General features: G+C 46.9%; 1 protein-coding gene across 1 annotated transcript in view; it reads right to left on the bottom strand.

Moving 5' to 3' along the window:
- LOC135397777 (trypsin beta-like) overlaps nucleotides 1-26432 on the bottom strand; it is a 150212-nt gene extending 123780 nt beyond the window's left edge. The window contains exons 1-2 of the mRNA XM_064629353.1: nucleotides 26348-26432; nucleotides 26235-26280 (exon numbers count right to left, since the gene is read on the bottom strand). Coding sequence (XP_064485423.1) covers nucleotides 26235-26280; nucleotides 26348-26395 — 94 coding nt within the window. The 5' untranslated portion in view covers nucleotides 26396-26432. The remainder of the gene's footprint in view (nucleotides 1-26234; nucleotides 26281-26347) is intronic.
- Between the last annotated feature and the right edge of the window lie 670 nt (nucleotides 26433-27102).

Raw genomic sequence — 27102 nt, 5'->3', positions numbered from 1 at the left:
GTACTTTCTTGCTGGATTGGTGCGATCGCGTCCCATCCGAATGTCTGTTGCTGCTTCCTAGCCAGCAAGCACCACCGCACGAGTACAACGCCAATCGAGGAACACCTTCACTCACAAACGCGCTCGACGGCTCCGTATTCTTTTCTTCGTGTCCTGTCCACAATAGAGGCGCCACTTCGCACGCGCCTGCCCTAGCGGATACATAAATGTATTCAACTTCGCTGCCCTCAAACAAGGAACGGGTTGCGCGACATTACCGACAGAGAAGCCGTTACGCAGCCTCCATGGGTCACTGTTTTGTTGAGTGTGTTTCCTCTTAAGGGGAACGTAACCAGAGAGAAGAGTTTGGGCGGATGAAATTAAAACGGACACTACGGCACATTGGTAGAGAGTCACAACCGGTCACATGTACCTCTAAGTCTGTGTGCGCGAACGATAAAACGTTACAAAGGGAGCCTAAGGGTCATAGTATACCGACATACATTCCACTGTAACCGTAACCCTCGTAAAGTACCCATGACATGACTTCAGATCAGAACACGCGACGTCAGTTCCATTCGCCTATTCTAGTCCAAACCGGCCCAGTTTTTTCTTGGACCGAAAACCGTTAAATAAATTTTTCGGTTTCCTTCCTGAGCAAAAAAAGGTATACGGTTTCGATTCCGTTCCGGTTCGCACCAAAATAGCGTTTTTTTTTTGGTTTTCGGTTCTGGTTTTCGGTTCACTCCGACACCCTGATTTCTAGAGGTGCATATATTGAGCAAGTATAATGAATTTTTCATGCACCAGCTTTTAGTGCATATAAATCCGGCCTCTACATATGATGCATGCATTATTACTTTTTGGAGGTGCTCTGGGAAGTCGAACTTGGTGGGCACAGCGTCAGGCCCCAAACGAACGATCGACCCCGTTCTGTCGAAGCAGCTGTCTTCAAAATGTTTGCTGCAGACCACTGATGTCTTCGACGGCGTCCAGTCCTTTCGCCTGACGTTCACCACCCACTTTTAAGATCCGGGCGGCTGTGAGGGAACCTGCATTAAACCATTTATACCATGAATTGCGGCAGTGATGACAAGGCTGATCCAGGCAAGCAATTGGCGATACCGTGACGGCCTAACTCAGTGGTAGATCCCACACATGACAAGTGCGCTTCAACACCTGCTGCGTGCTGAGACCATGCAGAGAACTGCATGACGGCTGTACTATCAAAATGACTTTATCCAGATAAAGTACTGCTTAAAGTTTAACGTTTAGATCTTGAGGTACGAGTCACAAAGTGCCGCGCACATGCTTGACGGCTACGTTTTGTCGCCCCGCTCGTGGATTAATAAATCACATATATTTATAGAACTAAGTCACTTACTTGTGAAATGTCGTTCCCGGTGCCTTGCCAGTACGGGCAGTACATCCATAACCACAGCAGGTGGGCATGACACGATAAAAATGTTACGCAAAGGCGCATGCAGAATATGCAGCTGTAGTCGCGAATGGCAATGTTTTGAGCTTCCCAAGATGGGCGGCCGGTGACCGTACGGTTGCACCCTCAATCCGCTATCCAGCCTATTACTATAGAGATCAGTGGTCTGGTGCTACCTACGAGGTGTGGGTTTTTCCCACACCAACCGCGCGCATGCGCTGATGGCGCCTCTTGTTTGAACGAATAGATCACTTCTTGTGCGTTTAGAATAGATCTTTCGTGTGCGTTTGTGCTGCTGTCGGGCGGTATTTCGAAACTTTAGGGACACTTTTTTTTTAAACCGGGGAAAAAAAAGAAACAGAACTGAGAGGAGGTACATAATCACGGGTAAGAGAATCGAAGACCCCCTTACCCCTCTACAACTCCGCCATTGATAGTTTTGCTATAGTCCCTGCAGTTAAAAGGATAACCAAATAATTTTAATTAACGAATTATGTAATTTACGAGGAAACAAAAATAGACTGAGTATCCCTGCACCCTTTCTAACATTACGCACTAAGTCTCGTTCAAGTGCAATGCATCATTGTTATAAAAATGTTTGACTCGTTTTAAAGGAAACGCCCTTCAATAATAGTGAAAACAGAAAGTGTCCGAGGTATGATGGCATTGAGAATGCCATTTGTACCAGTGATACTTGTCTAAAAAGAAGTCTGGCATTTGAAAGTGACGAAACAGTTTGAAGAATCCTTATCAAGCTCGTCACGCAGGGCCCGTTATCCCCAATCAAAAGGAAGTGGCCCGTGATAAGTGTTCGCTCTCTCCTGTCCTCCTCCTTCCTTTCGGGTTTCATGCCTCCTCTCACCTATACACGTGTACAAAGGTAAAGTTGTCTCACTTACACAACACGTGCTATTAGGCTAAGCGCACTTTAGGGAGACGCGTCCGCGAATCTTGGGCATGTACAAATCAAGATCTCTGGACACGCCGTCCCACAAGTGCTACAAGAACTGGGACAATGACAAAGAAGAAAGCAAGCATGGAGGAAGCGGAAGTTACTGGAAGAGTTTGATTGTGCTGTTCCGACAAAAAGGAAGAGAGCAACAGATCCCACCTCTGATGCACACTATGGGAAGAGCTGCCAGGAACCAGATAAGCCACCAGAGCAGTTTGAAGAAAAGGTATCAGCACTACTATCCAGCCTCCATGTAGGGGTCCAAGCGAGAGAAAACATTGAAGCCCGCACTAAAGGTCAGGTTGCAAATGTAACATGGGCACAAGAGCTCAGAAATCGGTTGACGTCTTCCAACATTGGTAAAGTCTGCAAGCGACAAAACATCATTCTCAGTTGTAACCTTGTCAGACAAATTTTGCACCCTAAGCCATTTTCTGCAGCAGCTAGAGAGTACGGGAAGCAAAACGAGGACGTTGACATAAGGATGTATGAAACCAAACGGAAATGCACTGTGCAAAAGTGTGGCCTCGCTGACTTGGAGCACGGCTTTGTTGCGGCATCTCCTGATGATCTTTTGGAGGAAGATGGGATTGTAGAAGTGAAGTATCCCATATCAAAGCACACCCTGACACCTGAAGACGCAGCAAAAGCCATAAATCCACGGAAGTTCCAGGGCTAAGCAACGTGTAAAGGACATGACTACTACTATCAGGTTCAAGAGCAACTGCATATTACTGGACATTCCTTCTGTGATTTCATTGTTTACACCCAGCAGGGCATTCACGTTGAGGAGAACAATAGAGACGACGAATTCTGTGCAACTAAAATGGAATCTGCGCTTGTCTTGTTCTACACGGAATGTATGATGCCAGAAATTGTCGACCCCCGAGAGCGAAGGAACATGCCCCTGAGCGAGGCTGAGCGTATCCTGAATGCCATCGAGGAACACAAGGAGAACCTGAGAAGAAATGCAGAGAAGAAGCTAGCAAGGAAATCGCACTGTCCACTAAGCGCCATTGGAAACTAAACAGCCACGTCACCAGGCGATGGAGCTGTTCCCAGCACAGAAACCCAACAGCAGCCTCACAGGCACCAAAGCTGTTGCAACGTTGTCCTGCCACCTCACAGGGTAAGCGCAGCCATCATCGAACAGCAGCCTTACAGGCACCAAAACTGTTGCAACATTGTCGTGCCACGTCATGGGGTAAACGCAGCCATCATCCTATAAAAGCCTCACAGGCAAAATCCATTTGCAACGTCATTCTCCTGTGCATTCACACGTCCAAGTGCAGTCACCCAACAGTAGCCCCACAGGCGAAAATACTGTCACAGCGTCATCGTCTTGTGCCCTCACAGTCAATAGGTAGACATAATCATTGAACAGGGTCTCTCCCCACTTCGTATCGTCATTGGTATGAGTCATGCTTATATACTTGTGATGCTTATATACGGAGACGTAGTGGGGGAAGATCAAAAGCATCAGGTATAGCAAGTCAACTTCATCGTGGTTCTCGAGTCTTTCCTCTCCTCTTTTGCAGGCCTTTCAAATGAAATGACGTACGGCCAGAATAAAGTGCATGGCACACCTGTACTATATGCGCCTTTGTCCCTCTTTACCTCTTTTTGATTGTACGTAACGCTCAGGACCAGTCCTTTTAGTGCGAGCGTCAACTTTGCGCTGCCGGAAAAACATGGCCATTCTTTGTTCCTCCCTCTAGCTAAGCAATGCAAAAGAAGCTAATCATGTACAGATAGCAAACTTTACCGGCAATTTTCAATAGGGTGACCTGTGTATACTGATGAATTAGAACAAGATCCCGGTGATCAAAATTTTGAAACGTGACATGATATAATCCTTGCTGATGTCAATGTAAGCAAATTGAGAACATAAGGTGTGACACTCGAGGTGAGGTTTTATTACGGTTCTATTACGGAAACCCAAACTTCATGATGCATGTGTGACACCTGACAACCGTGGAGTCTGTATTACAAGTCCAACAAGACACTAACGCAGGGAAACAATAGCTACTCCATCGCTGACTCCGTGTAGCTCTACCTCATCCCCCGACACATGAAGAAATTATAGGACAGCGGCATCCTTACGTTAAACAAGTCGTGCACTACGACCACCCCAAGACGACGGATATTTCTCAGTTACACGCCTGCAAGGAGCCATAAAAGAGAAAGCCAGCTTCACTACAGGTGGGAACGTGCTGTAGTAATTTTAGTTCAAACAACCATCAGTATGCATTGAAGTATGCATCTGGCAACAGTGGGTAATAAAAGATCGGCAGCCTAAGTTCAGGTATGGTGATCGACTTCCGGACCGCTTTGTGACAAGCAGTGTTGCCAATTTAGCTATTTCGTAGCTACGTTTATCTACTTTTGGCGACGACGAGCTACGAAATTTTGTCTTTAGCTCCGAGTAGCTAAACTGGTTCTTTTCTCAATATCTAGCTCAAAATTGAGCAACTTCTGGGAGTTCTGCATACTTTCTGGCAATTTTTGCGAGAAAGCACAAGTGGCCGTGGTAGTGTGGTGTTACGTTGTTTGTTAACGATGGTGTAAGTGCACGTACATACGAGGGGAGGGGGGAGTGAAGCAACACGACTCGCGAAAGGATGCCAGCTAGGGGGAGTCGAGGTAGCTTGCCGGTGTTGGCCGCACTCAAGTGGACATCGTCACGACTATGCGCCGTCGAGGCATTTACCTCTCCGCTGCTCCTCGACCAATCCGATGCGTGTTCTGACATTTTATATATGTGCTTTTATTCTAATACTGCAGTGTTTTTTTTCTTTCCCAGGGGGATGGTGTAGTAATGTTAGTTCACACAACCACCGCTTCTTCGGAAGAACCTTGACATTTAGCCACTGCCTCCTTTGTGGTACTTCAGATTCTTTGGAATAACCCTTTGTTCGGTGGTAGCGAGCACAGCGCGCACGGTCAACGACACGACAGCGGACGTCCTGAAGGACGCACAGTCATATAGCCGCCCTAAAATTCAATCCGTAATTTTATTCGAACGCTTTTTGCTCACTCAAACCAAAGTGCCATGTGCTTTGTTTGCATTTTATACTTTCTGAATTTTATTTTATAACGTGAAACTAGATCGTTATCTTGGGTAGGAGGAAGGTTCTGAAAAAATGGTCCTCGAGTCAATGACGGTGCAAGATAGTGAATGCGGCAGCATCAAACATGATCCGATTTAAAGTCCCGTGCAGTATCGCATAGTTCGTGTGATATTACCATATGTTATCTATGGCAATCTGGTGCAGGCGCCACGTTGCGCCATGCAATACCGAAGTGTGTGCAATACCGATGGTTTTGTACATTTATATTGACGTTTCTGCGATCGGCAGATAACGAAAAAAGAAAAAGAAAGTAGGAGTGGTCTCGCTAGTATAACCAGGTTGTGCCTAGAGTCAGTAATTAGACCTGACCAAACTATATTTGCATCGGGATCCGTTCAACACTTCTGAGAAAATGATACGCTAAAGTAATGGTGTGAAATCATCCAAGTATAACATGCAATAATAATTGCAAAAGCGGCAAAGGCGGCAGTGTACGACGTACTAGAACTATCTATTTATTGCAAAAAGGGACGCAAAAAAAAAGAAAGAAAAAATAGAACGTAATGTTTTTTTCTTTTTTTAGAATCCATCCGCTTTTCGCTCTTATTTTTATTTTCTTTTATTTATTTATTTTTTTTGGGGGGGGGGTACAGATAAAAGAGAACCGACAGCAATATTCTGCAAAAATGGGAGGCGAGGGATTATTGACCGTATGTCACAAACGCTAGGATTCACTGCCGTCTGTGTGGTGCGGTTGTAGGATAAACTCCCTGATAGGCAATCCTGAGCGATGGACAAGATGTCGATGTCTTGCCCATCGCTCAGGTTTGCCTATCGTGGAGTTTATCCACCAGCTAGCTCGCATCTATTCCCCAGTCTTTTTAGGTTGTAGGACATAGATTACCCCGTCACATTGTCCCACGTCATTTCCCTGATGTATATTTTTCGTGTGCCATCTCCTCCGTCTCAATTCCTCTGTAGTCTGCGTTCGAAACAGGAAATGAATACGAAAAGGTTTCCACCCATTTAATCGAAAGACGTTTCGTCGAACCCGTTTTGCAGCGAATGCCGCTTCACTGAACACATTACCATGTGGATTCCAAAAACATTGCGTTTACGTTTCAAGCGACAAAAAGTCACATTTCACCGCATTTTATTCTACAATCTATGTACAACGATTTTTTCTTTCACAGAGTGGGAGCTCTAGGCCTCGCTTGCCGATGGAATTGTTGGGGCGTCGGGGACGGTTTGAATCCCTCATCCGCTTCCTTGTCAGCGTCTCATGGGCGGACACGTGCGAGGTCGCTTCCCCTAATGCTTGTAAGAAACGAACTCCGAAGAGGCTGCAGTCTGTCTCGGAACCGCGGAACTCGGCCACAAAAGACCGGAAAGTCAAATGTTCGACACGTGCCGTTGGATGAGGAATGTAAGAATGCAAGGCAGTAGAAGTTTGATAACCGTTGAATTCGGCTTGACAAGGTGGAACTCCTTCCCACACAGGGTGACATCACTTGGCGTTAGCGGGTTGCAGCGGCCAGGGGCAGAACCAATGATCGAACCGCGAACAAAAAGCTGCGTAACGCAAAAAAAAAAAAAAAAAAACAGACAAGTAATGGGATTTTCTACGGTGAATGTTGAGTGAACATGTACGTTTCCATACATAAGCAGCTCACCAGCGAATCGATCTTCTCATGAGACCACGAAAACATGGTGTATCAGTAACCATGTCAACTGTTTTAGGGAAAGCTTGCTAGGGAAACTGTGTGATCAACGACGTTTATTTGTTTGGGACGAATATTCATGCCTTGATTTCTTGAATGGCACTCCAAAATTTGACAGGTCAGCATAACGTTTTCTGCCATATTGCATTTACGCACGAAATCCTTTTCACGCTACGATGGTGTAGGCAAAAAATAATAATAATAAACACGACGAAGAGAACCGAGAACCCCGACTTTGTGATGCTGCTGGTGATAAAGCAGCAAAATTACACAAAAATCGACAGTCATTTGAAATAACAGTAGAACGTAATCAATGAGAGGCTGGAACTGTTTTCGAAATAACGGGTGCTATGTGCCGAAAAATCATGAAGCCAAACTACAGAAGACCGAAGAAACGGAACATCGGAAACTCAAAAAGCTGGAACCCTGAAGAGGGTTTGAAGAATTTGTAAAAAGTAAAAAAAAAGTAAAGAAAGTTTTGAGCGAGAGCCACCACCGTGGTGAACCACACTCTCTCGCTACATCTGTCTGCCCGCTGTTCTCCCACACACGACTAAGGAGCAACTGGCACGGCATCGTATCACCAAAGAGACTGAGTTGACCAAATAGACTGCGACACATTTTGGTGGCAGGTAATAACCCTTCATCCCTTCGTCTCGGTATTTTTTTTTTTTCCTTTTGTCGCGTGCAACAAAAACAACTAGGTTGCCCTTCCACGTGTCTAATGCCGCCTATAAACTTTTGGTGATAATGTGGACATAGGCGACATAAGATGGACGAAGAATCTCTTTCGCACGTAGGTCCGCCGCCAGGTCATAGATAATGAACATGCAGCCTACTATTCAATTGTTTTACGCGTTGTGCGCCACTCACACAAAGTGTTTCAGTAACAATGTCAAAAGCATAAAAGAAGGAAAGCGCGTCACGGAAAATGTGTGATCAACGACATTTGTCTGTATGGAGTAAAAATAGGGAATCATGCCGAGTCAACATGTTATGTGTTGTGTCTGTGTTGTGTCTGTCCCTTCGTGTTCCCTAGTCTCGGGGTTTTTACATTATGCATCATCTTCACCAGCTCGCTTGCTTCCTAGCCATTTTTTCATGTTATTCTCTTCTTTTACAAACTCTGGCCACAGTCACATAGCTGTTGTGAATTCAGGTTATAATAGGTATTTGTATGATTGTATGATATTCAGAGTGACAAAAAATAGTAGACCTTGCAAGATGGCCAAGAAGCAAACTGTATGAGGGAAATTTGAACAGTTTCCATCTTATGAGTTGCTAGACAAACTTAGCGAAGTTAGTGTTGGAGTAAATTGCAGTAAATGCTTATGAAGCACGAAGTTTTTTTTTTTTTCATTCTTCGCTATTCTGCCATGGAACAGCACCTACGCTAAACAAGTCCCGCTTAGTAGCCCCATCAAATCACAATAATTTTCTTTTAGAAACTATAATCAATTTATAATAATATATAAACCATAAGAATTTGTTTTTTTCTATAATCGTACTCAAACTCAAATTCTCTGTTTGTTTGTTTTTTCGTTTCCTTTTCCTTTATTATCAATTTAAATGCAAATACAATGTAGGGATATGCCAAAAAGCGGCAAAGTAGCCGTGACTGGGGCATTATCCCGTATGGATATTGCTGTGGCGGCTGCAACAGTGTACGAATATAGAAGGAGGAAACAAACAAAATACAAGTATAAGAAAAGGTACAAAGAGCACTGTGCAATACTTGTTATGCACTGGTCAAAAATAAGCAAAAGCAAACATCAGTGGGTCATGTAATAACAGCCTCAGGTAGACTGGACAAATAATGCTCGCAATGAGGATCGTGAGAGTGTCTGGATATTAATATTTTGCCTATGATAAAAATTAAATGTGCTCGGGAGAGTGCATGATAATGATTGATCACCGTAATTTGTTCGGTATAGTGGTATTTTTAACAGGTGGCTGTGACGCGAATGCGGCGGAAACCACTCAAGAGGGACTAGTGAAAGCATACATTCGTTGTTATGTTTGACTGCTGATAAGTAAGCCTTTAAGAGCAAGAACTTTAAGTGAGTTATTTTAATGAAGTTGAGAGCTGTGAATAAGTGTTGTGTGTGATGGTCGTAGGGGGCGTTGGCAATGATACGTATGGCCCGCTTCTGAGTAACCAGTAGGCCCTTAACAGCGTTAGTATTTGCGGTACCCCAGACCAACAGGCAGTACCGCAAAAAAATTAGTGAGTTGTATAAAAGTATTTTAACATGTTCTGGCAACGTACGGCGAAGGCGATTCATGATCCCAATGGGTCTAGAGATTCTGGACCTTACATAGGATATGTGGGCGTCCCAAGATAAATTTGCAGAGAAATATACGCCCAAGACTTTGACCGACTTTACGACGTCTATGTAGTTCTCCCCCAGTCGTATGTTTACAGGACAATCTGCTAATTTATTTTTGGGTCTGTAAGGTACGGCCTTAGTCCTTTTTGGTATTTATTTCTAAGTAATTTGCTTTGGTCCACTGGTGAATAGCTCGGAGAACAGTGTTGGCCTTAGCAATTACTTTTGCTTTATCAATATCCGACACAAACACAGTGGTGTCATCGGCATAAATATAAAAATTGGCATCGCTGGCAATATTTACTATATCATTTATATACATATTAAACAGTAACGGGCCGAGGATGCTGCCCTGTGGAACGCCAGTATGTACTTTAAGTTTGTCAGAGGAGGATGTGCTAATCGATACATACGGTTGCCGCAATGTCAAGTACTAGCAAAAAAAGGAGAGGGCAACACCTCGAATCCCGTATTTTTCTAACTTGGCCAAAAGGAGTGAATGGTTGAGAGAATCGAAGGCCTTGGAAAGGTCTATATAAATCCCTAACGTGAATAGTTTGCGCTCTATATTCTGTATAATGTGCTCCTTATGATGAAGAAGAGCTATTTCTGTTGACCGAAATTTTCGGAACCCGAATTGCAGATTAGTAATGGATTGGTGCTCCTCGAAGAATTTAGTTAATCGTTTGTTCACAAGGACCTCCAGGCCCTTCGAGAGAATTGGAAGCAAAGATATCGGTCGGTAATTTCCAAGCACATTGGGGTTGCCACCTTTACTTAAAACAATAACCTTGGCAATTTTCATATTTGATGGGAATACGCCAGTTGCCATAGAGAGATTATAAATGTGTACCAAAAAGGGAGCCAAAATGTCAATAACAAACTTGATAGGTCCTATCTGCAGGTCCTCATGATCTCTGGCTTTGCTGTTTTTCAAATTAACGAGGAGGAGCAGGCTGGCTCACTTTTACGGCTTATGTATGACTACACTGTCTGTAATGCATAATAGCACAAGTCGCAATCCCAGCAACGCAAATGTGTGTACGAGCGTCGTCCTAACCGAAATACGTAATGTTTCCGCAAATAGCTGCTCTGGATGACGTTATGCTGCTGCGTCCTTCTGTGACGTAGTGATGTGCGAGTCAATAGAGATACTGTGTGATTGTTCCAGTAATGGGTTTTATTGAACACATTTCTTTAACGCACGTTTTCGTCGCGGTGAAGCGTAGCGGAAAGAAATTTATCGGCTTTAATCGACCGGGTATCTGTCCCTTCTGCCTCTGTCTTTGCACCTGAAGCTACCGCTGCTGCAGCTGATAGAAATATGCGTCCCGAGGAATCTGATTACAAGATCTTGCTGCCTGGTTTCCCCGCTGGGTTAACGCTCAGTAACGTCGCTGTGCTGCATGCTGACATACGCGGAAGGCCTTACAACAAGGGTGACTTCAAGCTGGCACTCATCCGTTGTTGGATTAGGTCAATATCGTTTCAACCATGTATGGCTGATAGAGTTCCGATATGCTGCACTGCGTGAAACATTCCTGAATCACGGCGCCCTGGTCGTAAGAGGATGGCGTTGTCTAATGTCAACCACAGCAGCGTCAGAACTGGAATTGCTTATCCCATGGGTGCCAGCGGCTGGGACTGATGCCGCGCTTTCTGTGGCTTTCCGCCCATTTGGTAGCATTGTGAAGATAGAGCGTGAAAAGTAGGACGATCCAGACTTGGTGCATGTAGATTACCTAGTTCGCCTTAAGCGAATCCGAGTTGAAGATGATGACATGCCGACATGCCGCATCTAATCACAGTGTCTGGAATCGAGCTCCTTGTGCAGTGCAAAGGTAGACCTCCCATATATCTGCGTTCTGAACAGGTAGGCCATATTGGTCGTGAATGTGCAGTTCTGAGGTGCGACTTTTGCCGGTGCTTTGGACACAGCTCTGATGTTTTGCCCGAGGGCGTACGCTGCAGCAGTCGTACGGGCTGTCCTTGCTGGCAACGTTGATGCCATGGACCTGGAGGCTTATCTTGAGGATGCAGCGAAGCCTCAGGAAGAGTGCTCTGCCATGCCATGCCATGCCATGCCGCAGCAGTCCAAGTACCAAGTACTGCCCGTACCACTAGCGGCCGTTTCCGTGGGAGATCCCGTTTCTTCCCAGCAGCCACGATTACTGTTATCAGGAATGTTGCGCCTCGGGATAGGTGATACTTCTGCTTGTTGTGATTGGCTGTTCATACTACTTTGCTCTCCCCGACGAACTCGTGCACCCTCACCACATCCCCATCCTTCATCCTCGTCTATCCTCCATCCGTCTGTCCTTTCTTTGTGTTTTGTGTTCTTTCCTTTTTTTTTTTGCTAAAGTCGTGACGACGCCCACTTCTGTGTGGCCAACAACGGCGAGTCCATCCTGCCAATACCCCCCCCCCCCGCGTTCATACTACAAGCGGTGCCATTAAAATAATGTACGGGATAAATAAAGTGGTCTTTTTTTTGCCGAATGAACCAAACCACATCTCTTTCACTCGACACCGTGCCATCCATATGGGATCCAACATGCCTCGCGGACAGGAATACCCAGTAAACCACCAATGGCCCAAGGACGTCCACATAATGTTGCACTCAGGACGGTGAAAACACCCGGGAGTGCGGACGGTTTATTTGTTGGCAAGGCAGCAGATGCGTACCCAGATAGCAAAACCGATTTGATAGCAAAACCGATTTGAACAAAAAAGATTTGTTAATGTCAAGGTAAAACGGAATGCCGTTATCAGCAACAATTGATTCAGGTGCTGAAGTGTCTGTTGTTCCGAAGAGCTTTAAGGGTGTGCCGTGCAACTTACAAGTTGCTTCAGAAGCTTTAAAGGGACTATCGCATCTGGAGACATGACGGGTAGGAAATGGTTACGAGAATGTTTGGCATCATTCGACAATCGATTTCACCGCTTTTCTCTGCTGAACAATGTTCGGGTGTTAAATAAACGAGTTTTTTTTCGAGCAGCGAAACCTCCGATAACATCGTTGTGATGCAAGAGCTAACAGGACCAATGCGCGGGCGCGGAGTCGCCGGCGCCGCTCCCCCATTTTCTCTCGGAGATATCGTTTGCTTTGGAGATGGCGTCGTTCATGGCTACGTGTATGAAACAACCTATTTCTTCGAAAGTGCTGTGAGTTTGGCTCAGTGGTGAAATTACGACATGTCGTTGAGTTCCGGAACGCGTCGTGGTGTTCCTGGCTGAAAAAAATCGTCTGGGAAAAAAATCGTCCCCGGCAAGCTTCCTGCCGTGGTAGAAGAATCGCACGTTCGACACGTTTGTTCCTCGCATTTTGCCGACGAAGCATAAGAGAAGAGGGTAAAGCCCTATGCTGTGCCCACATTGTTCCATGAGTAAATGGACACCACTGACGTGCCGGATGAGCAGGTAAGCATTTGTTTTCAGTTCATCTCGAATGAAGCCCCACAAAAGTGTTGTGAATTGATATAAGCATAGCTGGGCGAACTCACTCATGAGGGCCCTCATGAGTGCCCCTCACCCTCACCTCACGCCTTTGAGGTGAGGGTGAGTGAGGGCAAGCCCGCGATCAGGCCATCCGTGAGTGCACTCATGAGGTTCTTACCCTCATGAGGTCTCCTGTGAGTGCACTCATGAGGTCTTACCCTCACGAAGTCTCCTGTGAGTGCACTCATGAGGTTTTGCCCCTCATGAGACCTCCTGTGAGTGCACTCATGAGGTCTGAGGGGCGCCAGGTCTGTGTGAGTGAAGTCACGGGTGAGGCCGGAGGGGTGTGAGGTCAGTATCAGTGCATTCAGAAATGAGGTTAAATGACGCTTACGAGACGTGGGCAAATTATGAAGGCACTAGTGATATGGTTGCAGCGATCCAGCAACCGGCAGAGTGCACTTTAAAGGGCTGGTGTTCCCGTTTTTAGCAATTTCATCTACGTCGCGCTGGGAACACAGCCAAGCGTCCTGAACTAACGGATTAGTTGGTGTTATGGTTCCAGAGACCCAACTACACGCAGTGTGCACTTTAAAGGGCTGGTGTGCCGGGTAGCAGTTTCATATATGTCGCGCTGGGAACAGAGCAAAACGTCTTGGCTGACTGATTACTTGGTGACATGGTTCCAGCGACCCAACTACTGGCAGAGTGCACTTTAAAGGGCTGATGTGCACGTTTTTAGCAATTTCGTCTACGTCGCGCTGGGAACACCGCCAAGTGTCCTGGGTTTTGTTGTGTTCCCAGCGCGACATAGACGAAATTGCTAAAAACCGGCGCACCTGCCCTTTAAAGCGCACGCTCTCGGTAGTTGGGTCGCTGGAACCATGTCACCAAGTAATCAGTCAGCCAAGACGTTTTGCTCTGTTCCCAGCGCGACATATATGAAACTGCTACCGGGCACACAAGCCCTTGAAAGTGCACCCTGCGTGTGGTGGGATCGCTGGAACCATATCGCCAAGTAATCAGTCAGCTCAGAACGCTTTGCGGTGTTTCCAGCGCGACATAGACTAAATTTGTAAAAACGTGCACACGAGCCCTTTACATACATACGTACGTACGTACGTACGTACATACATACATACATACATACATACATACATACATACATACATACATACATACATACATACATACATACATACATACATACATACATACATACATACATACATACATACATACATACATACATACATACATACATACATACATACATACATACATACATACATACATACATACATACATACATACATACATACATACATACATACATACATACATACATACATACATACATACATACATACATACATACATACATACATACATACATACATACATACATACATACATACATACATACATACATACATACATACATACATACATACATACATACATACATACATACATACATACATACATACATACATACATACATACATACATACATACATACATACATACATACATACATACATACATACATACATACATACATACATACATACATACATACATACATACATACATCTTTATTTCCATCAGAAAGATGGGAGGAGACGAGGCTAAAAGCTTCGCAGCTTGAGAGTGCCTCGACTCCTCTACAGTAGCAGCAACTGCAAGGGCCATAGACATTCAATGTGAAATTCAAGACAGGAAAGATAACAGTAAAACAGGTAGGAGAAAAATGAAAAAGTGGTAAAATTTAAAGTGCACCCTACTTGTAGTTAGGTCGCTGGAACCATATCGCCAAGTAATCAGTGAGCTCAGGGCGCTTTGCTGCGTTCCCAGCGCGACGTAGACGAAACTGCTAAAACGGGCACAGCAGCCCTTTAAAGTGCACCCTGCCGGTATTTCGGTCACTGGAACCATATCGCCAAGTAATCAGTCAGCTCAGGACGCTTTGCTGTGTTCCCAGCGCGACATAGACTAAATTTGTAAAAACGTGCACACCAGCCCTTTAAAGTGCACCCTGCCTGTAGTTGGGTCGCTGGAACCATATCGCCAAGTAATCAGTCAGCTCAGGACGCTTTGCTGTGTTCCCAGCGCGACGTAGATGAAATTGCTAAATACGTGCACACCAGCCCTTTAAAATGTACACAGCCAGTGGTTGTGTCGCTGTAACCATATCATCAATGTCCATAATTTAATTTGCGCACGTCTGGTATGCGTCATTTGACCTCATTTCTGAATGCCCTCATACTGACCTCACATACCTCAGGCCTCACCAGTGACTTCGCTCACAGAGACCTGGCGCCCCTCAGACCTCATGAGTGCACTCACAGGAGGGCTCATGAGGGGCACAACCTCATGAGTGCACTCACAGGAGACCTTATGAGGGTAAGACCCTCAGGGCTTGCGTTTGTGACTGCCGTGAGGGTGAGGGCGATTGAGGGCATGTGTCTGTGAGGGCCGTGAGGGTGAGGGCGAGTGAGGGCTTGTGCTCGTGAGGGCGGTGAGAGTGAGGGCGATTGAGGGCATGTGTCTGTGAGGGCCGTGAGGGCGAGGGCGAGTGAGGGCATGTGCCCGTGAAGGCGGTGAGGGTGAGGGCGAGTGAGGGTATGTGCCCGTGAGGGTGACGGCGAGTGAGGTTTCACCAAAATGCCTACCTATGGATATAAGAGGCCTCGAAGTGGCTTCAGGTAGACTGGGTGTGGCTCGAGTAAGATATCAGACATGCGCGCCGTCGAGACGCGCGAGATCTAGTACACTCGGAATGTAAGCACGTACAATATAGCTGCTCGTGAGAGTATCTCACGAGATGTCGGTTGTGGTGTTCGGGGAAAAACTCCTAACAATATAACAAAAAGTATGTACGACAGTACGCTTTTTTTCTCGCTCTTTCCGCGGATTTCAGCCGTCCTTTTCTGCAAATGCGCATCGGAATTTGTACGGACCAGTAATGTACCGACCCCCTTAGACCCCACCAGCACCCCACGTAAATTGCTGCCTTAGCAACTCTACAGGCTCGATAGGTGGCAGTATGAGGTCCGGTGCAGTTTGCGCATTTGGGCTCGCGCTTCACTGTACAGTCTTTGAAGTCGTGGGGACCGGTACACACCTTGCACCGCAGGGGTCCGCGGCAATTTCTATCATAATGGCCGTACCTTTGACATTTGAAACATTGAACTGGCGCTCAACGTACTCTGACACCGGGTAGCAGGAGAATCCCACGTAGACTTCCGAGAGGAGCACGAACCCGGGCTGAGAGGTCAGGAGGACATTGGATTTCACGATTTCGTTGGCGGAACCGTCGCTCTCGCTGGTATATGCCACTTCTCTCTTTCACACGAAGGACTCCGCTGGGCTTCCGATATTCCAGAAGCTGTTCTTCACTGTATCGGCGCTGAACTTTAAATATTCGGCCCATCGCGCGCAGATAGGATTCTGGGATATAGGGATGAACAGAGACTCCAGTAAGTGGCCGTAGTGCGAAAAGGCTGCGGACAGACTGTTCAGAGGACACGTGCACGATTAGGGTACCGTGCTTGTTGATACGGTGATGCCGCACTTTTTCTTAAGTAATCTTCAAGATATCTCTTGCTATGGGGTTGTGGTCAACCTGCCAAAACGAATCCGACTCTGTCGCGTATCTGAAGACGACTGGGATGCCACCCGGTCGGCTTTTCCGGTAAGTGACGACTTGGAATGGCTTCTCACCTTTGTCTTCAGTGATGTGGATATCTTCCACGCAAAATTTATCTTGAAGGATACCGGTGACGTGGGCGAGCCCGGCGTTCAGAATCTCCGTTTGGTAGGTTTGTGGTGTGGGTACCACGGCTGGTGAACGGTCGCCGCCCTCCAGGCCGGTGGCCGAGCTCCTATTCATCGGAGACCGACTCCTGTCAGGTAAGTGCAAGCGTGGGGAACAGCTGCCGCTGCGCCCTCGAGGGACACGGCGGCGCTCTCCGCCTGCATCCATGAAAACAGGTAGAATTATCTGCTTTCAGGCGAAAAGTGGCTTTAGAAAGCGAAATCAGAGGAGCAGCAAAGGAACACGTCCGTACAGTGCGAGCTTCTACATAAATTCCCTTGCTATGCGCTTCCTTCACGCCAGGCCTGGATGCGATTTGCCTCTGGACATCCTACTCGTGTTGGGGATATATGCATTGTGGGACGCTCCATGGAATAAATGACGCAAATAAGTCAACAGTCGGCTCCTGGAATAGCAAGCAGTCCTTTCTGGCTGACTTTTCCTGTGAAAATAAATAGATTCCCCTTCGGCTCCTGGCCCATATTCCGCAGCATGGTGTTTTTGTTTGTTTGTTTTTCGCACTTTTTAGTGTTTACATCCACAATACATACATCCTGTATCCATCTCTTATGAACCGGCCCCGTAGATTACTAATTTTGTCTTGTCGGTTAGTCCTGCTGATGTCTTTATGCTGCGATGAAACTCCCCACCCATCATCCTGAAATAAAGTTTGTATTTTGTGGTTTTTATGCTCCAACCTCTTATGCGCGTACGCCGCGCCTTGGGCTTTGCGTTTGGTTGTTGTGAAGTTTACCTCTGTAACGGGCATTAGTCTCTCTTTTTGTCGCCGTATTATGTTACGCGCGACAGTTTTCAATGAGACGTACATAACGTAACTATTGTATCATTGTATCGCTCTTCATGTCGTGCCTAGCACCATGAGCCAGAATAAAAGTTTCGGGGAAAAAGTCTGCTGTCGTGGTGTAGAGGTGGCATATCTAACCGGGATCGGAAGACCCAGGTTCGGTTACTGGCGTCCGCACATTTTCCTTGAGTTGTTTAATCCGTTAATTTCTGGGCGTTTGAGGCTTACGTGTTTGAGTCATCCATATTTGTTTGGCCTGCCTCGGCTAATTTTTGTTGTTTACGTAGGTTTTACGAGATTTTACAAACTATGGGGATTTGATCTCCCATTCGTTTGTTTCTTTATTGGACGCCTCGGGTGATCAGAAACATTTCGGCGAACGGGATTTAGCAGATTCGAAGGTCTTCGCTGCGAACTGCTTAACGTGCGCCATTGCGGAGGGCACAGAACCCATCTTTGTCCATTGTAACAGACACGCAGACTTGTACGTATCTTGACTACGTACTCAAAATACAGTATTTTAAATACTTGCCGGTATTTTGGTACCGGTATTTTGCTACTCTCCTCAATACTTTTTGCGAAAAGTATTTTTGACGTATTTAAAACACTTTTTTGCAGTATTTGCTACTCAGTACTCAAAATACTTTCCTTCGTCGTCAAGCCGTATCCAGCACAGTTATACCCACCGTGTCCAGATTTTCAGCTCACTGGAACTTAGCCCCCCCCCCCCCCCACCACCACACCTTTTTTTTTCTCCTGTTTTTTGGTAATTCGCAATATGTCATTTATCCTCCTGTACAATAGTCTGGTCCCACGCTTGGTCGTGCTTCTCAATAGCCCGGCCTCTTCGTCAGCGAACGGTTCCTATTCATATTGCGAGGTGAGTCCTGAAGGGGATTAGGTACAAGAGGATCTCGGCATTTATTTTCTTGGTCACCAGAGCAATAAACACGCGCCAGAGAATGAAAGACCCGAGATGGCATACAGTGGGGATTACGAAGTTTTGGGTTAGAACATATCACACTTGAGTTCACCAAAGTTCAGCAAACATTACTTGACGCCAATACCTTGCAAATAAAGGATATGCTCAGGTATGGCGGATTATGTTTATTCTTTTCATTTGTACGGCCACGTTCAGAAGGTGACGGTGATGTGATAAAGAAAAAAATGGGGATGTGAGAATGCGCGTTTCATTCACTTAATGCTAATACTAAAGTACTTTACAAGGTATCTTAAATACTTCGCAGAGTATTTAGTACTCTACTCAAATTACCTTCAGTTCTGAGTATTTTGTACTCTATTTTCAATACTTTTTACGTGGAATATTTAGTGTCTTATTTTTGTTAGAAGAAGTCGACATGCTAACCTCGTTGCGTGCGCACCCATTCTGGCGCACCTGCCCCACTTTCGGAATAAACCCGTCCCGTGCACACGCACTGTTGCTGCCTCCCAGGTTTACTGCTTTCTCACAGGTTATGGGCCCAGAACACTAGAACTGTGGATATGGGAGACAGCGGCAAGTTTACGGTTGCAAAGCTCACGGACGGCAATTATCAGGTCTGGAAGTTCAAAATGAAGATGTTGCTGACCCGGGAAGGAACGTGGACGTACGTGGACGGACCTACTCCACAGACACCTTCTGGAGACTGGACGGCTGGCGATGAGAAAGCGCAGAGCACGATTTGCTTCAGCGTTGAGGACAATCAGATTGTGCACATCTGTAATTGCGGCTCAGCGAAGGCGATGTGGCAAGAGCTACGCAAGTTTCATGAGCGAGCAAACCTTAGCAATAAGCTCTACCTGCTAAGGAAGCTCTACCAATCCAAGTTAGCGGAGGACGAAGACATGCAAGGCTATATAAGGCGTACCTTGGAGTTAGTCGAGCGGCTGAGAGGGATAGGACAGGAGACCACGGATTTCCAGGTAGCGGCTCTTTTGCTCAGTGGTCTCCCGGAGAGCTACGAGCCGCTCGTGACAGCCCTAGACGCACGGCCCGACGACGACCTGACTCTGGAGTACGTCAAAGGAAAACTCGTGGACGAGTATATGAAAAAGCGAGCATCAAGTCGTTCAACGTCTGGTTCGGGAACTGCCCTTCAAACGAAGAGAGACGACAGTAGGAAACCTTCGTCCGGCGGGAGGCATTGCTACTACTGCAAGGAGGTAGGCCACTTGAAGTGGAACTGCCCCCGTTTGAAGGGGCGCAGGAAGCCTCGGCAGCGCGCTAAGGTAGCAGCGTCCGACCGCTCGTCATCGTCCGAAACTGCATTTCTCGCCGCTCCCGAATTGCCAGGTAGACCATGGTACGTTGACTCTGGCGCTACCAGCCACATGTGTAACGACAAGGACTTCTTCACGGAGAATTATCGTCAGTCAGCAGAAACTGTTACCGTGGCGAATGGTCAGAGAATTTCTTCACATGGAATCGGTGATGGCATTCTACAGTGTCGCATTTCTGACTCCAAGTGCAAGTCGGTCAAGGTGAAGAATGCACTCTACGTACCCTCCCTCGAGAGTAATCTTCTGTCTGACAAGCGCCTCACGCAACAAGGCAACGTGGTGACATTTCAAGGAGACCACTGTATCGTCACTAGGAGGCAGGAGGTGTTGGCTAAGGCAAGAGTGGAAAATGGCCTCTATCGCTTGTCCACTTTGAGTACTACGGCTGCCAATGTATCTCGGACGTCTAGTCACCGAGAGTGCGTACACGTATGGCACCTTCGTCTCGGGCATAGAGACGCAGTAGCAGTCAAGCGCTTACAGCAGGAGGATTTGGCAGATGGGATCCTGATCGGTGACTGCGACCACTTGGTAAAATGTAACAGCTGTATCAAAGGAAAGATGAAGAGGGCATCCTTTCCTAAAGAGACTTCGTCGCGAGCGGGAGCTGTTCTGCAGCTTGTCCACACGGATGTCCGCGGCCCCATGAGGACTCTAACGCCTAGCAAAAACAAGTACTTCCTCACTTTCATCGACGATTTTTCACGATACACTGTCCTGTACCTGCTGAAATCTAAGCACGAGGTATCTGCAAAGCTGGAGGAGTACTTGGCCCTGATGAACACGAAGTTTGGGCGTCATCCGCAGATAATTCGCGCCGATAATGGGACAGAGTACACCAGTGGCAAGACACAGGCCCTTCTGCGCAAGTACGGTGTAACATTCCAGACATCAGTTCCGTACAACCCAGAGCAGAATGGGGTCGCCGAGAGAAAGAACAGGACACTCTGTGAGAGCGCAAGGAGTATGCTTTTCGGGGCAGGCCTTCCAAAGTTATATTGGGGCGAAGCTGTTACGACTGCCTGCTACCTTCAGAACCGGCTGCCTAGCAAAGCGGTATCGAAAACTCCTTACGCAATCTGGACTGGCAAGAAGCCCCACCTGCAACACTTGCGCATGTTTGGGAGCACGGCCTATCTTCGTGTTCCTAAGCAGAAGCGACACAAATGGGACGCTCGGGCTCTTGAGGGTGTGCTAGTGGGCTTCAGCGAGACGCAGAAGGGGTACCGGGTGCTTCTTAAAGGTAGTCACAGTGTCAAAGTGACACGCAGTGTGATCGTTGACGAAAGCCCGATCATGGAAGCGTTCTGTGGAGAATCACCCGCTTTCCGGCGTCCGGGCACACAGCGTTCGGAGCAGTCGTCTTCTGGTGACGTTGAAGTGGAGCTGCCTAGCTTTCGCCCTCCTAGCTTGCCCTTGGACGGTGACAGCGCTGGAGATGTTCCGGTGACTGACAGAGTTGTACCAGGGTCCGGTGCGGATGTTCAGATGGCAGATGGAGTTGCTCCCGCAGCTGATGGGGATGGTCAGCTGCGGGAGCAAGCTGCTCGCAGCTGCTCGAGTCGGAGCAACAAAGGAGTACCTCCGGACCGTCTTTCTTATGTAGCCTGCGCGGCATCCGCGCCCGATCCAGTTAGCTGGAAGGACATGCAGAAGTTGCCAGCTGCTGACAAGGACAAATGGATAAAGGCTGCTGTCGATGAGATCGATTCACTTCACCAGCTCAACACCTGGGTTCTTGCACAGTTACCGGAGGGCAAGCAGCCCTTCGGCTGCAAGTGGATTTTTAAAACTAAACGGGACAAAGATGGCAACGTTGAGCGTTACAAGGCAAGACTGGTCGCTCAGGGGTTCTCCCAGCGGTTTGGAGAGCACCGAAGCAGAGTACATTTCCGCGGCTTATGCTTCACAGGAAGTTTTGTGGCTGCGTCCATTGTTGGAAGATTTCGGACTAGTCATTGATCAACCGACACCTATGTTCGAGGATAATCAGGGCTGCATTAAGCTTGCCCTTAGTGAAGGGATCAACGCCAGGACAAAGCACATCGATGTCCGTCACCATCACTTACGTGATCTAGTAGCACGCAACATCATCAACTTTCAGTACCGCGAGTCCGCTGACAACATCGCGGACGCGTTCACGAAACCTTTACCACGACCGAGACTGGAGGCGTTAAGGCAACGGATGGGGCTCATCGAGGGATAACCTGTCGAGGGGGGGGGGGTTAGAAGAAGTCGACATGCTAACCTCGTTGCGTGCGCACCCATTCTGGCGCACCTGCCCCACTTTCGGAATAAACCCGTCCCGTGCACACGCACTGTTGCTGCCTCCCAGGTTTACTGCTTTCTCACAATTTTAAATACTTTTGCGCAGTATTTTGTAGATGTCTGCTAGACATGCCACTCAACATTCATCATTGAAGGCCACTCTCGACCGACCGGATGGTACACCTTTTGACATTGCAAAGGTGTTACGTGTTTGGCCCTCCAGCAAGACGGATGCATCTTTGACTGCGCTTGTGAATTTCATTGCACAGTGTTGTTTGGAATCCGTTTATTAGGTTATGCGCACTGTTGGTGGGTGATGTTTGCTGCCGCTGTACCGTTTCTTTCTTGTTGCTATTGCGCTGTCGTTGATGTTGCGCACGTGTTATCGCGTTGTATATTTATTTAGATATACTACAAACCCACCAAAGGGTTCAAGTAGGGTGGGCCCTAACATTTCACTCAAAATGGCACTCAGAATAGGCACACATAGACACACCTGCAAGCACATGCATACAAATACAAGAGTGTGAAACATTTCGTCAGACTCAGGTGATCCCGTCAACAAACTGCTGTAATTTGGTTACATTCTGTACGGCCTGTGGCAACGGATTCCAATCGCGAATAGTGCGCGGAAAAAACGAATACCTGAAACAATCTACGCGTGCGAATGGTTCTTGGAAAAGGGTACTATGAGAACTCCTTGTAGCTTGCGTTGTATATAATTGAACCTCTCTATGCAATAAGGGGATAAGTCCAAAAATCGCAAACCGACAAAAGGGGCCTGATCTGATTGTCCGTCCCATTGACACGCATGCATTTCCCAGTTTTCACCATGCTGTAGCAGGCCAGCAAATCACAATAAGGTCCTAAATTTTCATTCACAGGTGCATACTTGTATGCAGATGTCATCGCAGCAAAAATAGTAAAAAGGGGATAAGTTGACTTATTCCCTTATTGCATACAGAGGTTCAATTGTGGCCGCGAGACTACGTTTCGGTGGGTGCGTGCGTTACGACGCGTTTCTGTTCTTTCTATTTTTATATGTTTCTTCTTTTCTTTTTTTTTAGTTGCAGATTTGGTCGGGTGCCGAATTCAATTTCTCCATATATTTTTGTTTAACTTGACTTATCAACTTATCAACCTCCGTATAACTATTCGTTACCTGCCTACTCATACTGCCGAACCGAACCGCCATACGCACACTGGTCGAAGTCGAACGTAAACTCGGCACGCAGAAACCCAACGTATGCACCGAGCGGCACAGGAGACGTTCATCGTGAGCGATGTGAATGTGCCGACCACACGCAACAGCACAACATTTTTTTTTGTTATTGCGTGTTAGAGCCGCGAAGCAACTGTGGCTATGAGCAGCGTGCAGATGTGTACAGACGGAGAGAAGACAGCAGGAAGGAGTGGGGGACAGGGCCGACTTCAGGGGGAACTGTGCCGACATTCGTCTGGAAAGCCTCAGACAGCACAGCCGGAGGTGGGAGTCGAACCCATCACCTCCCAGTCTTCAGCACGACCTTGGTTACCACCAACGAGCGGACGCCTTAGCCCAATCGGCCATGCCGCTGGTAGCACAATAGACTGTGTGTTCACCGAGAAGTATTATAGTGTGCGCTGCACGGTCTACATATCCTAATACAGTATTCACAAACTCATTATCTGCATGGCCAGTGTTGCAGACCACCCAGACGAAGAGAAATCAACGATGAAAGATGAAAGTCACTGAAAAGGTTAGCCATCTGTAGGACTCGAACCTTCTGGATTACCGGTCCAGGGCTCTACCAATTGAGCTAAGCTAACACTCCTTCTCAGCGACTTCCGGGGTGCGTCATCTGAAGGGACAAACCAGTCACTCTCTCTCACTCATCCTCCCTTCACTCTTACATTTTTGCACACTCATACACACATTCATACGACAGGGATCGACGCAAGCGGCAAATGTTGAACATGAGAGAACTGATGTTCTGAGGCTGAGGATCGTGTGCGGTGACACACATATGTTCTGGTTCATGCTCTTAGGAGTAAATGCTTCTTTTGTAAGTGCTCCTTAGCAAATCCTAATGCATAAAAATCGTGAAACTCTCTAAATATTACCAATACGGACGTCTATGTAACATGCTATTTTATGGTTGCTGTCACCCTTGTATCGAGGGGGCCTCCCTCAACCTGCATTGTGTAGCTTTTTTTCCGTACCTCCCATTCCTGCGGAAATGAACAATAACGTTTTAAAAAAGTGATAAGAAATAGCGAGTTTTAGCAGATCGGAAGGTCCTTACGGTAGCGCTTCGGAAAACATTATAAGTCAATCACCTGACTCTTTTGAAGCTATTGTTGATATTTGATTTGACGGCGTCCTTTATCGTATCGTTTCCGTAACGTGTGCCGATCTGGTAAAACTCCCGAAAGTGTGCTTCTTTCGCATCCGAAACGGAGTCGTTGTCCATGGTATGTTGTAACGCTAGTAATGGTGTCGTATTTCATACCCGTTTGACAGTGCGCCAAAAAGTACAGTGATTTTTTGGTACATCCGTCGCTCATGTGTAAAACCATGCAATCTGTGTTCACGTGGAGCCAGGTCTACGTTTTTTTTTTTTCTGATACGAGCGTTCCATTATGGTCGCACACGAAACAGCGAAAAGAAAAATAAAGCTTATCTTTGTCTTTACTGCAAGTACTGCTAGCCAGAAGATTTTAAAAAATTCAGTTTCAGTCATCACGCATATTTTGTACGAACAACCGCTCTTGAACGGGTTAATGTTTTCGAGAACGGGCTTCAAAAGGTACGTATGCCGCCCTGAGCTAAATCGGAACCTTTATGCGAGAATCTGAACCGAACCGGTTAAATTTTCCGTTCGACAACAACAACAACAACAAATAAATCATGACTATGGCCTGGGGTGATTCACCGCTTGAGAGCAGTACAATACCCCATTACACGAGAAACATGAAATGTGAAATATGAAAATGAAGTTATGTGCAAGTACAACGCTTGAACTCCCGTCCTCTGGTTGCGCAACGCTACGTCACACAAAAGGAAGAAGCACATGAAAGAAGCGCCAAGGGTCCTTGAGATGCAGGGGAGGACCCTACAGCGTCTGGAGCAAGCCGGTAGCCAAGAAGAGCTCCAAGAACATCAGAAGACCTCGACGGTGTTTCCCAACATGGCTCTGACATGGGCCAAGAATTGCAGCGAGGTTGAACGTCTGTCGGCTAACACCACTCAGCTGAGCACAGAGTTGCCGCCTGTCCGTTTCGTAGAGCTTACATTCTATTAGGACGTGCTCAATGGTCGCTACGACGCCACATTTGGGGCATAGGCAGCTGTTACAGTATCGGATTCTGCACTTGAATTGGAGAGTGAAGGCTACGTTGAGACGAAGCCTGTGCAGGAAGGACGTAAAATAGCGTGATAAACGGTCAGGAACTGAGAAGGACATAGTGGGATCCACCGAATACATCGGAGACCTGTCAGTGATGTCCCGACTCCACTGCTGGCGAGCTAGTGGCTGAATGAGCTCATTCAGAAGTGATCTCCTGTCTCCTCTTGATAACACCGTTGGTACAACAGTCCGAGACTGTTGGGCAGCCGTTGCCGCTCTGTCGGCTTCTTCGTTTCAGCTGAAACCACAGTGACCCGGGACCCACTGCAGGTCGCTTACTCGACCCACTGACCGTGGTCGCTTAGACGTTGAACCTGATGGAGGATATCAGTGACAACCGGGGCGAGCGATCCACGTATTCCCATGTTGGCTATACATTGAAGAGCCACGCTCTGTGGTTCAGACAGTCAACTTCGGAGACCATCGCGCGCTAAAAGTTCGGTCGCCAAAACAGCCACAGAATTCAGATTAAACGTATCTTTTGGCTGAATAATGTATGTGTTCCCATGTGTCACAACAGACTACTCGAATACACACCGGTAAATAGATTAGAATTTTACCCAAAATGAGCTTTAAGTTTGTGCAGTGACTGTGTAACAACATTAAATACGTGTGTGAGCTTGGAGCGCGGAAATTTGCCAATCCATAAGACACCATTATTAGAGCAACTTCCTCGTCGATTTCCGGTTATTTTCTTTTCTAAGCCACATGCACACGAACCCCGAAAACAAAAGGCAACATACACTTGTGGTTGATCCAAACCTCAGCCGCTGCAGTCGATGCGAATACCTGCGACAGAACACACGTTTGGGAACACCGTCGATAGTTAGAAAGACAACAACGGCACAACACGTACAACGAGTGCGGCAACAAATATCCCAGTCCTCCTGCGATATACTGTCATTTTCTTTTACTGGTGCTGTCCGTCGCACTGCTTGAAAATGAGCAGCTGGTACCAGAAGCGGCACGTGTTGCAGCAAATTAGGAATTTTACGATCCGTTTCCCCACCTGTTTCACATCTTGTTTTGTCGGCGTAGAAACTGAAAGAGACACGTTACGATACGAGTATGTTAAAGTAATTACTCACAGATAAAACGGCGAGGATGAAAGTTTTCTGGTGGTGACGTAGTACGCCTTTACTTAAAACCCTTCCGTTTGGGACGTGTCTCTCTTCTCCCTGCCTCTGGGATTTTCAGTGCGGCTGATTAGCGTCGGACACTACGCTTGGCAAAATTTACGCGGTGACTAATGAGAAGCAGCAACTGTCGGCTGAAATTACGAAAGTTGGGGCACACGTGTAGGAAGAGACAATTGAAGGAAACAATCTACCAAAGGGACCACATGACTAAGGTCACCCTTACTCATGTGGTCCCTTAGATTGTAGCGCTGGCTAGCTGGTGAAACGTTCTACTGAGTGAAACCCCGAGACACGGGATAGAAAAAAGGGACGACAACACAGAGACTGTGTTGTGTCGTTCCTGTTTTCTATCCCGTGTCTCGGGGGGGGGGGGGGGGGTATATGTTTATTAAGAAAAAAGAAAGAAAGAAAAGAAACGAAAGGTCAGCCAGGCAAAGAGCCGGCTTGCTATTCCGAAAAAAAAAGGAAAAGA

Source organism: Ornithodoros turicata, chromosome 6 (genome assembly GCF_037126465.1).
Source record: "Ornithodoros turicata isolate Travis chromosome 6, ASM3712646v1, whole genome shotgun sequence".
NCBI lineage: Eukaryota > Metazoa > Arthropoda > Arachnida > Ixodida > Argasidae > Ornithodoros > Ornithodoros turicata.
This window is presented reverse-complemented; position numbering and strand designations above follow the sequence as displayed.